General features: G+C 51.3%; 2 protein-coding genes across 2 annotated transcripts; both read left to right on the forward strand.

The window, feature by feature from the left end:
* Nucleotides 1-1,141: 1,141 nt before the first annotated feature.
* LOC119280930 lies at nt 1,142-1,732 on the forward strand. Its single transcript, XM_037561608.1, has one exon. The coding sequence runs from the start codon at nt 1,142-1,144 to the stop codon at nt 1,730-1,732; it is 591 nt and encodes a 196-aa protein (XP_037417505.1).
* Nucleotides 1,733-6,026: 4,294 nt separating this feature from the next.
* Nucleotides 6,027-6,862, forward strand: LOC119280931. Its single transcript, XM_037561609.1, has one exon. It carries the CDS (start codon nt 6,031-6,033, stop codon nt 6,619-6,621), a length of 591 nt encoding a protein of 196 aa, XP_037417506.1. The 5' UTR covers nt 6,027-6,030; the 3' UTR covers nt 6,622-6,862.
* Nucleotides 6,863-12,751: the final 5,889 nt, after the last annotated feature.

Consider the following 12,751-nt stretch of genomic DNA (forward strand, 5'->3'; position numbering starts at 1 on the left):
GAGGCGGGCGGCGGCGGAGGAGGAACACACGTGTACAACTTCTATTTCCAAACTCCCAATAGCAAGTGGTAGAACATCCCTTATAAAGAGGTCTCACTCTTCTTACTGTAGCAGGATGATACTAAACTTCTCACACTTCCCATCACTTGCTGTACACATGCATGGGCCATAGAGATTAGTACAACTTTAGTATGGATCGCAGGGAGTAAGAACACGTTCATTTATAAAAAATGGAAGGTTTCAGAATCCAGAAAGGGGGAAAAAGACCTCACTCATTTTATTTATGATGGAGCAGTGCCGCTGCGTCGGCTCGGTCGACAAGATGAGGACATCACGTTATGGGGCACTGTGCAGGGTTTGAACCACATGGCTGTACATCGCGACCTCTTCATGTCCTTTCCTCAGTGTCTCCAATGAGCAGCTAATTAATACATGCATGAAGAAACAACTGCACTTAAAATACGTGGTACTACATTGCAAAATGATCAATCACATACGGAGTCACAAAGAAGCACACCATTGCATCTTTACATTACTTTTACTGGATGCGGCACCTGTCCTCAGACATCTTCGACCTGTTGCCGCTGGAGGCCGGCCCGAGAAGTACTGATGAACATGCTCCTCCTCACAGCGGCCGGCTCTTCATCACCACCGCGACAGCTCACGCTCTCACTGCCAGATCCATTGATGTCGTAGTCAGCCGCGACGAGGTTGCCGTCGCCGTGGCATCCGCACCGATCGAAGTCCCTCGCTACCCTGTGCCGTCGACGCGTTGACTGACTCTCCTGCAAAACCGTGCGCTGGCCCGTCCTCGAGGCGCCCGCTGTCCTCCAAGGAAAGACTCGACAATGCGCCGACTTCAGGACGCTTGTACTGGGAGGCGCCCGCCGTGGCCTCGTTCCGTAGGTGTCCGCCGTGGTCTTCGTCCGGGCGACGCGAACGCTCCACTCGTGGGTGCAGGACGAGCTTGACCTCCCATGAGAGGCGACGGTACAATCTACCGCGCCGTGGTAAACCGGCGAGGGAAGGTAATTTTTTAGTTGACAAAAGCCAGACGCAGTAGCGGGAGGGCGCACGACGAAGTGGTAACGAGAGAGAGAGAGAGAGAGAGAGAGAGAGAGAGAGAGCGAGAGAGAGAGAGATGGCGCAGCCGCCGCAATGGAAGGCGATGTACCAGTATGTGGCGATACGGGCGCACGACGGCTGCGCCCGCGTCGAGAAAAGTGTCGCCGACGCGCGTAGGGTGCTGGCGTCCCCACTGGTGCTGGACACCCGCAACGCCGCGGGGCGGTACACCTCGTTGCACTCCGCGATGACCCACGTCGAGCACGCATCCGGCTGCCTCTCCGGTGTCATATTCAGCATGGTGGTGGCCGAGATCCTGGCGCTCCATGGCTGCGGGGCCGTCCCGTCGAGGCCGCTGGCTGGCATTGGCGACCTCCGCCGCGACCGCGACAACCACGACGAATGGCTCGCTCTGACCAGGCTCGAGGCCGCCAGGGAGCACGCCCAGGACGCGCTCCGCGGGGTGGAGGGTGCCTTCACCCTCCTGGCCTCCGTCCGGTTCATGCTTCACAGCCGGACCCCCGACGCTGCCGGGCGCCGGCAAGCCATGGAAGAGCAGCTCCACGCCGCCGCCGTCGAACTCCAGGCCGTGGTAGGCAGCGTGGCCAACATGTCCGCGCTGGCCTTCTTGGCCACCCAGCCTGCCATCTGCAACCGCATCCAGTGAGAGGTCCCTTGACTAGCTCTGCACGATCTGCTTCCTTGATATCGCTTGTTCGCGTTGGCTAGGGCTAGCTAGGCCATGCATGATCTATGTGTCTGTCGGTTTCGAACTACTTTTTTCGGTTCTCTTGTTAATTGCAAGGATGATGGAGTAGCGATTCGCACTACTTTGCTGTTTGTCGATCTGAAATCCTAGAGTTATTTCTTGGTAATTTGCCACGATGTATGGTGATATGCGTTGATCATGCATGCCTGCGTGGGTTCGTGTGTTAGGGCATCTCCAGCCGTTTGGCCCCCCAGGGCGCCTAAATAGAGCGGCCTGGGGGCGTGCCGGCGCTAGTTCGGCCCCTGAGGGCGATCTAGCTCCCAGTCACGCCCCCACGCGCCGGCCCCAGAATGCGGGAAATTCAAACTTGGTCGTTTCCGCTCTCAAAAGACGCCGCAAATCCGGCGATCGGACGTAGTCTGGCGTTACAAAAAACAGAGGGGCGCCGTGCGCAACGAATCACTCGGCTTGGTCGGCTCCAGGCGTTGGCGGAGTCGGCGTGTGCGGGCTCGTCGGTGTCGGACCTGCTTCGTCGCTGGGCTGCGTCGGCGCGGCTTCGGCACTGCTGGGCGGGGATGTAGAGGCGCCGTCCGGGCTTGGCGTCCGTGTGGTCGTGGGCGTCATCGGCGTCGTCGGCGTTGCCGTCGGCAGCTCGTTCAGGATGAGGCCACGCTGCACCAGGTACCACGCCTTGAGCTTCTCGTCGTTGCTCTGGAGCATGTCCGCCCCGCTCATCAGAAAAGCCATGTCGGTGTTCCTCTTCTTCGCGGCGATGTTCGTCCGGAGCAGGTCGAGCTTGATGGCGTTGTTCTTCATAAGTGACGACCACCGCACCTCGGTCTTCTCTTCACGTAGGACGGCCCGGGCCTGGGCGTCGGCGAGGCAATGCTCGATGGACTCCTGCACTCGCGCGGTTGCCACGTTGGCACTTTTCCCCTTCTTTGCCAACTTGTGGCCGTCCGGCCGTCCCTCTGACGCGCCCGGAGTCGTCGCGTCTGGCTTGTATGTCTCCTTGGCCTTGTCGAGGGCACGCCGGACTTCCGCCCACTTCTTGCATTTGTCAATGCGCTTGTAGACGTGGAGGTGCTTGAAGTCGGCGTCCTGGTTGTCGCCCTGATACATGGCGAACATACGCAGCAGCTGCGCGAAGAGACAAACAGTTGGCGGGCATAGGGGGCGAAGATATGCGGGCGAACGGCGTGCGTACTTGATCCTCAATGCTGGCGCCGCTCTCCGGGCGAGCCGCGACCTCCTCGACGATTCCATGCCATTTGTTGCACGCCAACTGGATACGCCCCCAATGGTTCGCCATCGCCTTGGAGCCGCGCTGCATGTACACGCCTTTGAAGTAGGGGTCGACGAGCTTCCGCTCGTCGAACTCGGCCTTGATGCGGTCCCAGTACGTGTCCAAGCTCTGGTTCGCGCCGGTGGTCGGGTCGAGGCAGACGACTTTCCATGCTTCGGCGAGGCATTCCTCCTCCTTGGACGTCCACTTGATGCGTTGTTCGCCTGACCTAGCCGCCCGCTTCTTCTTCTTCTGGCGCCCCTTCGTCGGAACAAGCGCCGGTTCCTCGTCCTCCTCGTCCTCCTCGTCCTCCTCCTCCTCGGGTTCCTGCGCGTCGTCGCCGTAGACGTAGCCGAGCTCGGCCTCCATGTCGCCGTTGAGGTCCACCACCTCGTCCTGGGTGGCGAACCCGGGAGACTCGGCGGCCGCGGTTGATCCTGTCGCGATGATGTCGTCCATGTCGGCTCCCGTGTCGTCGGTGCCGCCGAGGTGCGAGAAGGGTAGTGGTCTGCGGTAGAGATGGGGCGTCGGTGTGGACGCGTAGGAGGCGGGCGGCGAGTAGTTGTATGGAGGGTATTGCACGCCGACGAAGGCGGGCGAGGGCGTGCGCGTAGCGGGGTGACCATGAGGGAAGGTCATGTTTGGGTTGAACCCGCCGTGCGCGTCGCCGTCGGCGTAGCAGCCGGGCGACGATGAACCCCATGGAGATCCGGCGCCTTGCTGTCCCCAGGGCGCGTACTGGGCGTGGCTGACGACGAGTGGGTTCATCTCCGCCTGGTCGACCGATGAGGAAGACGCCGCCGTGCGTGCCGCGGTGTCACGGGCCTTCTTGGCTATGGCCCTGTTCCGCCTGTCGGTGGTGACCGCTTCGCGCCGCTGAACTTCCACCCTCCACTCGGCGTTCGACAGGCCTGGTGGCTTCGATGGCGGCGCCCTCGGCTTCCTCGGCTTCGGCTGGGCCACGGCGCCACTCGCGGTTGCCGTCGCGCGCGGCATGACGTACTTCTTCGGCGGCATGGCGTGCTTCTTCGCGGCGAGCGGGAGGGGGTTTGGCGGGAGGAAGGCGAGAGCGAGCGGGAGAAAGGGATAGAATGGCGGGAGGAAGGCGAGCGAGCGGGAGAGATGCGAGGGAAAAGTGTCAAGAAACGGCGGGAAAAGACCCTCGGGTCGCTTCCAGGGCGGGCCCACGCGCCTTTTTCGCTTGCGCCGGCTCCCCAAGCGCCCCCAGGGCGCCGGGTTCGGCCTGGGTCTGCCGGCACCAGTTTTGGCCCGAGCCGGCGAAAAACGGGCTTCTGGGGGCGCGACTGGGGCCTTTTTTTTGTTGCCGGCGCGACAAAATCACCTGGGAAGGGCCTGTTGGGGGGCGCGGCTGGAGATGCCCTTAGTTGCAACTTGCAACATACATTGGCAGTGATGTTTTCCTTTGTGGTGGCATTGCACTTTGTGGTTGATTCAACTACGCTTCAACGAGCGATAGAATGGTGCACAATCGCCTGCTTTTTACCGTGCAATCAATTTCTTTATTTGACACGACTATGGAGCAGCACCACATCTGTTCCTCCCCCCGTGCGGCGCCTGCTATTCTGAGCGCTTGCATGTGGGCTAGCGAACGAGAAAAGGCCCTCTAATGCAGTGTGGTCCATCTCCCGCACGCATGGGCTGCCCCGATGTCCCCAAAACACGTCCGATCCCCTCTACTACCTCCGTCCTGTTTATAGATCCCTTTTGTAGTTTGTGCCAAATTTTGATTAAAACTTTAACTAACAAAATATTAATGCATGTGAAGAAAAATTATCTCATTAAATTCGTATTTGAACATAGTTTTTAAAAATATAATGTTTGATGACATGCGTGAACATTTTGTTAGTTTAATCTATGATAAAAATTTGACACGAAATCCAATGAAGACCAATAAATCCGGACGGAGGTAGTACTTTCATCCTTTCATCATGAGGCTGGTTAAAATGGTAGTATCATAGCTAGTAGTATCATGCATACAAACTAGGCAATTTTGATGAGGTGTCATAGCATTAAATGAAGAAAGAGAGGGTGGAGTATCATATCATGATACCGTATCATAATAAATGTTATGCTACTTTGTGTCATGCATGGCAATAAATAGAGTACTACATGATACTAAAATATGATAGTACTATGCATTAGGGAGGTAGTATCATGCGCTAGTATCATATGCATGATACTAGTATATGATACTCCCCATTACAACCAGCCTGAGAGAGGACGCCCTTGACAAGCTGGCGACCTCTGGATGATATTTGCAAGTGTGGTTAGGGCATATCCAATGCCGAGCCACAAAATCCTTCGGTATATGTCCGTTTTTCTGTCCGGACATGGTCTACGGACATGATACGTCTGAGAGGAGAAAAAATAGGTGCGATCCATACATGTGGTGGGATATTGTGGTGTGGTGTCCGGTTGTGAGGAAAGAGAGAAGAGGGGGTCAATATGGCAATGGATACCCGCTACCCGCGAACCTGGCGGGTAAAAACTCTATTAGGGTGAGGGTATGGGAAATAAAAATGCCTATGGGTTTCTAAGTGGAAAAAAATTGTACCCATCGGATAAAGCGGGTACGGGTACGGGTACGGGAAAGCAATACCCATACCCACGAACCCCTAGACCCGTATACTACTACACCATGTCAAGTAGGTCCCATGTGTCATTGACTAGATTGAGTAAAAATACCTAAGGTACCAGGCGCTAAGTACGGCTTGCCATGTAGATTTGTTGTCGTTGGTCTCCTGCACGCGACCCTCCTTGTTCCTCCAGGTTCTCACGCGACGACGTGGACGTTAAAGTGTACCTCTTAGCCCGAAAGTACCTTTCTACACCTGGGAGCAAATGCTCCTGGTGTGACAGCACAATCAAAGAAATTCGAAAAATTCTGAAATTTTTTAGGGACATACTTTGTGGTGCACCGAGAGAAAGAGAGAGAGAGAGAGAGAGAGAGATGGCGCAGCCGCCGCAATGGAAGAAGATGTACCAGTATGTGGCCATACGGGCGCACGACGGTTGCGCCCGCGTCGAGGAAAGTGTCGCCGCCGCGCGTAGGGTGCTGGCGTCCCCGCTGGTGCTGGACACCCGCAACGCCGCGGGGCGGTACACCTTGTTGCATTCCGCCATGACCCATGTCGAGCACGCATCCGGCTGCCTCTCCGGTGTCATATTCACCATGGTGGTGGCCGAGCTCCTGGCGCTCCATGGCTGTGGTGCCGTCCCGTCGAGGCCGGTAGCCGGCATCAGCGACCTCTGCCGCGACCGCGACGACCACGACGAGTGGCTCGCTCTGAGCAGGCTCGAGGCCGCCAGGGAGCACGCTCAGGACGCGCTCCGCGGGGTGGAGGGGGCCTTCACCCTCCTGGCATCCGTCCGGTTCCTGCTTCACAGTCGGACCCCCGACGCTGCCGGGCGCCGGCAAGCCATGGAAGAGCAGCTCCACGCTGCCGGCGTCGAACTCCAGGCCGCGGTAGGCAGCGTGGCCAACATGTCCGCGCTGGCCTTCATGGCCACCCAGCCTGCCATCCGCAACCGCGTCCAGTGAGAGGTCTCTTGCCTTGATTAGCTCTGCACGATCTGCTTGCTTGATATCGATTGTTCGCGTTGGCTAGGACTAGCTCCTCATGATCTATGTGTTCTGTTGAATTCGAACTACTTTTTTCGGTTCTGTGTTACTTGCAAGGATCGATCGATCGGGGACCTAATTAGATGGACTCGTGATGCAGCAGCTATTCGAACTACTTTGCTGTTTGTTCGATCTGAAATCTCAGAGTTATTGTTGGTAATTTCGTTTGGTTAATCACTTAATTACTACCATGATGTTTGATGATGCGTCGATCATGCATGCCTCATGCCTGCGTGGGTTCGTACGTTTTTTGCAACTTGCAACGTACATCAGCACAGTGCTGTTTTTCTTTGTGGTGGCATTGCACTTTTGCAGTTGATTGAACTACGATCAGCGAGCGATAGAATGGCGCACCATCGCCTGCTTTTTAGTACTACCTCTGTCCCTTGTCCCCATCCTACTTTAAGTTAAAATTTGACTATATATTTGATTAGCAAAATGGTAATACATGTCATCAAAAGTCATATTATTGGATTCGTATTTGAATGTAGTTTTCAATAATATTATTTTTCCTACGTATAATATATATTTTATTAGTTAATATATGACCCACAATATGAGGACTAGTAAAGTAGGACAGATGAAGTACCGTGCAATTCATTTTTTTATTGGACGCGACTACAGAGCAACCCTGCATCTGTTCCTCCCTCGGTGGTGCCTCCTATTCTGAGCCCTTGCACGTGTGCTAGCGAACGGATAAAGACCCTATAATGCAGTGGTCCGTATCCCGCACGCATGGGCTGCCCCCATGCCCCCAAAACTCGTCCGATCTCCTCTCCTGCTTTCAGCCTTTCATCATGAGTGAGGGCTGTTCGGGTAATCTCATCGATAACTTTATCATAGCAATCTAAAGATGATATTTCTTAAGTGTAGTTTTTTTTTTTGAAAAAAAAAACACTAAATTAGCTCAGAATGTTTTCAGGAATACAGATTAAGTCTGGCCTATCCAGCAGCCACGAATGACGACCAAAACCGAGAGTGGTGGCCGCCTTTGCAAGTTTATGAGCTTCTAGATTCATACTTCTACTCTCATACAGAAAAACAACTGATCCCACCGTCTTAATCTTCTCTTTAATTTCATGAATAATCGTTGTCGGCCTTCCAAGATAAGGCTGCTTCAGGTTCTTAACCGTTCCCTGACAATCAGTCGCAACGATCACATTATTGCACATCAGATCCATCGCTAGTGAAAGAGCCTCACTGCTTGCCTTCGCTTCAAGAATGTCCGGGGAAATCAAATGTTGGACTACTGTAACCGAAGCACCAAGAAAGCGTCCTGTTTCGTCTCTACAAACAGCAGCACAGGCTCCTCTATCTTCATGACGTCCAACAGCCGCATCAACATGAATCTTAACAGCCCCAGCCGGTGGTGGAGTCCACCTTGTCGTTTGAACAGTTATGGTCCTCGCTGCACTGTTGCATGGGATTGTTGCCAGGTCATCAAGATAATTTTTTATGAACATGAATGTTGTCAGTGGGGACTGAACTTGGTCTTCATGAATTAGCTTTCTTCGTGCCCACCATATGGACCAAAGGATAACTAGCGTTTTGACAAAACCATTCTCGTCCATTGAAGCCTGCATTTCAGTAAGCCAAAGTTTGGCATCAGTCATTCTGCAAGCTATCAGATGTTCCACCAGATCTTCATCGATTAGGGACCAGACACACTTTGCCACTGTGCATTCCATAAGAGCATGTTTCCAGGTATCTTCAGCTCCGTTACAAACAGGGCACACACTACTCTGTGTCATATGGCGGTGATGTCTTAATGCATCCGTTGGAATTGTGTTTCTGGCAAGGCGCCATGCGAAATTTTTTATCTTCCCCGGCACATTAATCTTCCACAAGCTCTTCCAGCTATGTTTATTATCATCCACCCTTGAGTTCTCAGCTCTCCCGACCAGCCAATCTTCCCTTCTCTTCTTACTTTCCATCAGCATTCTATATGCAGATCGGACGCTAAACTGGCCAGAGCGTTCATAATGCCACGCCCAACTATCCTCTGCATTAACTAATCCCAACGGGATGTTCAGAATAGCCTGAATGTCCTGTTCCTGCAAATGATCTTGCAATGTATCCTGGTTCCATGATCTCTCAGCAGAGATAATTAGATCACTCACTAACGCTGGTGGGTTTTGTGATATTGGGTGAAGCGCACGCAACATATGGTCACGTGGTATCCAGTTTTGGTTCCAGATGTTAGTATCTTGACCATTGCCAATCCTCCTAACTATGCCTTGCTTCAAAACCTCTGTACCTGCGCATAAGGCTCGCCATACCTGGGAAGGATGGGAACCCAACTTAGCCTCTAGGACCTCGCAGTCCGGGTAGTACACAGCCTTTAGCAACTTGGCACTCAACGAATCTGACTCCTGCAACAGCCGCCATGACTGCTTCGCAAGCATCGACAGATTAAACATTTGTGTGTCTCGGAAGCCAAGCCCCCCCATATACTTTGGCATAGTAATTGTTTCCCACGACACCCAGGCCACCTTTCTTTCGCCATTCTTACTTCCCCAAAAGAATTTCCTCAAAACTTGATCAATATGTTGACAAAGGCCTCGGGGTAGAAGAAAGCATGACATTGAAAAAGTGGGCACCGCCTGTGCTACTGATTTTATTAGGACTTCCTTACCCGCCGCTGCCATGCATTTCTCTATCCATCCTTGAACTTTTGACCAAATTCTGTCTTTTAGATATTTGAATGCCCCATTTTTTGACTTGCCAACATCTGAAGGTAAACCAAGGTACCTTTCAGCCAAAGCCTCATTTTGCACATCCAGAACTTGCTTGATCACCTCCCTCATATTGTTTGGGCAACCTTTCCCGAAGAAGATGCTAGATTTTGCTAAATTGACCCTCTGCCCTGAGGCTGAGCAATACTGTTCGATGGTTTCCTTCACTTTATTTGCACCTTCAGAATTTGCTTTAAAGAATAACAAGCAATCATCCGCAAACAAAAGATGACTGACTGGTGGGGCAGTGGGGGCAACCACCACACCCTTCACATTCGCATCCTCACCTTTCGCCGTTAACAGACATGATAGCCCCTGAGCAGCCAAAAGAAATAAATAAGGTGATATTGGGTCTCCTTGACGGATCCCCCTAGTTGGCTGAAACTCTTCCGTCTTTACTCCATTCACCAATACTGAAAAGGACACAGTTGACACACATTGCATAATTTACTTGACCCAGCATTGATCAAAACCAAGTTTGAGCATGACCGCCTCAAGGTAACTCCATTCAACTCTATCATACGCCTTCATCATATCAAGTTTTAGAGCACAATGGGCATTACTCTTACTCCTCGACCTCTTCATGAAGTGTAGACACTCATACGCTGCTATGATGTTGTCCGTGATCAACCTTCCAGGTACGAAAGCAGATTGTTCTTGTGAAATTATCTCCGGTAAAACTCTTTTCAACCGGTTAGCATGTACCTTTGATATAATCTTATAGATTACATTGCACAAACTAATAGGCCGAAATTGTGTAAGAGAGGTTGGGTTTAATACCTTAGGAATCAAAACTATGAACGTCCTGTTTATAACCTCCGGAGACTCTCCCCCATTGAGAACACGCAAAACCACCCTGGAAACTTCATCACCGCAAAGACCCCAGTTCCTTTGGAAAAAGTGTGCCGGGAAATCATCGGGGCTGGGGGCCTTTGTAGGAAACATCTGGAACAAAGCTTCTTTGACTTCTTTCTCAGTGTAAACTGCATTTAGCATGGTATTCATCGCTGCATCCACTTTTTTTGGTATATGAGACAAAACCTCCTCCATCCCTACCGTCGGTTCAGATTCGTACAGATTTTTATAAAAATCAGTAGCCATAGATCCTATCTCCGCTTCATCAGTGCAAATAGTCCCATCTTCCCTTCGCAATTCTGAAATACGGTTCCTTCTTCTTCTATTGGAAGCTTTGAGGTGAAAAAACTTCGTGTTGCCATCTCCCTCTGCTAGCCACTGAATACGAGATCTTTGCCGCCACATGATTTCTTCTCTCAGGTTCAATTCCACTATTCGCTCTTCTATACTTCTCTCTTCGTCTGTTGGCCCAACACGTCCGATCACGGACCGCAGTGTTAGCAGCTGCGCCTTGAGCCATCGGAGTTCGTTTCTAACATGGCCAAACTCCCGCCCTCCCCAGTCCACAAGGGACTTTGAGATCCTCTCAAGTTTCTCCCGCATCTCTTGTACATTGCCACACAAAACATCCGCCGACCAAATCTGTTCAAGCATTGGGAAAAACTGCGCATGTTGCTCCCACATTTTTTCATACCTGAATAACTTCCCAGTGCCTATTCTCCTGTTCCCCTCTGCGGCATCATTCATCAGTACTATTGGACAGTGGTCCGATTTTGCAGCAACTAGGTGCCTCACCGTGGCCAAGGGAAACATGGCGCTCCAGTCCGCCGTTGCTAAAGCTCTGTCAAGCCGAACCCTACAAAAGTCACCTCCAGCAACTCTCTTTTCAAATGTCCAGTCGAGACCAATATATCCCAGGTCCATAAGGCCATAAATATCCACGGCTTCTCTGAATCCCGCCATCTGGGTAACATCCCTCTCATTAGGTCCCATCTGTTCTTAAGTCTAGTTATGGAAAGAGGATGCGTGACTATCATTGGCCCACTTGACTTAAATGATGCGGCCTTTGATGGCCTAGGAGTCCTGGTACGTTTGACTTTTCTTAAGTTGGTCGTAATGAAAGTATCATGCATGCCAACTAAACAATTTTGCTGAGGTGCTATAGAATTAAATGGAGAAATAAAGGGTTGAGTATCATATCATGATACCGCATCATAATAAATGTTATGCTAATATGTGTCACACATGACTATAAATAACATAATCTATTATACTAATACTATATGACACTTCTACCATGCATTACAAAGGTAGTGTCATATGCATGATATTACCCACTACAAGCAGCCTTGCCACACACTTTTAGTTTCTCCCCGATGCCAAACCACCAGAATTCACTCTTTCTTGCCTTTACTTATGTCCAGATGACAAGTTCAAGAGCAGATTTATAAACACTGCTTATCATTTAAGTGCAACCGTCCGACATATCAATTATAACACTATAGTTTTCCTTCTCGATGAGCTTCAGCGAAGACAATAGGTTGGCGATTACATATATTTTTCAGACTACTGAAAATAATGTTAGCTACAGTTTTCATTACTACAGAATTTCTAGAGTAAATGTAAGAACTAACTTCTCATATTGGGCTCCGTGTGGACTTCTCATCGTCAGAATCACCCAACTTATCATCTTCTTCATCATCGCAACATGTTCACGACAGAAACAAAATAAGAAACATTTTAGTCAAGAACAACATGACCTTACCAGGTAGACAAGAAAATAATTGAGATGGATACACTAATAGTTCTTGGTAAAATTATGACATGGATGATGGAAAGGAAGATACAGGCGTTGGGTTCTTGCAATTCCAATAGAACCTCACTGAAGAATATTCAAGAAAACCTATTATTGACCTTCACACAAGGATCTTCTCTCATGAGATTTAAAATGAACTGACAACACCGTCAATGAAGACAGAACAAGAAGCATATCCAAAGAGAAAGCAGCTGGTCCTGCACCTCTTCCAGCGGTGGCTTCTACGTGACAGCAGAGGCACATTTGTCCCTGGATGGATGCATCTCATTCGTTAGAATGGGCCGTGGGTTTGAATGGCAGACGCATCCTCTTTTGGTGCTCCATAGTCTTCCTCAATCCTCGACGGAAGAAGGTCACAGTTGGTGAGAGCTGTAGTGCGGCGAGAGAGCAGTCGTCGTCCACGCACCACCATCCACCCTCCTCCTGCCAACCCTAATCCAATGACTTCGGGGTCGATGGGAGGTGGGTGTGAGGGGAGAGGCAGAAAGGAAAATTATTGTGCATGGCTTATATGAGGAGCCGGGTAGACAATGGGCAGGCATGAAATGGTCGTCCACCGTTGCAAGAAAAGGGAACTGAAAGCAGGGCGCCTGCTTAGGCCACTAAGGCCTTGTACAGTGGTGGGTGCTTAGAGAGAGAGAGA

This window comes from Triticum dicoccoides, chromosome 3B (assembly GCF_002162155.2).
Source record: "Triticum dicoccoides isolate Atlit2015 ecotype Zavitan chromosome 3B, WEW_v2.0, whole genome shotgun sequence".
Classification (NCBI taxonomy): Eukaryota; Viridiplantae; Streptophyta; class Magnoliopsida; order Poales; family Poaceae; genus Triticum; species Triticum dicoccoides.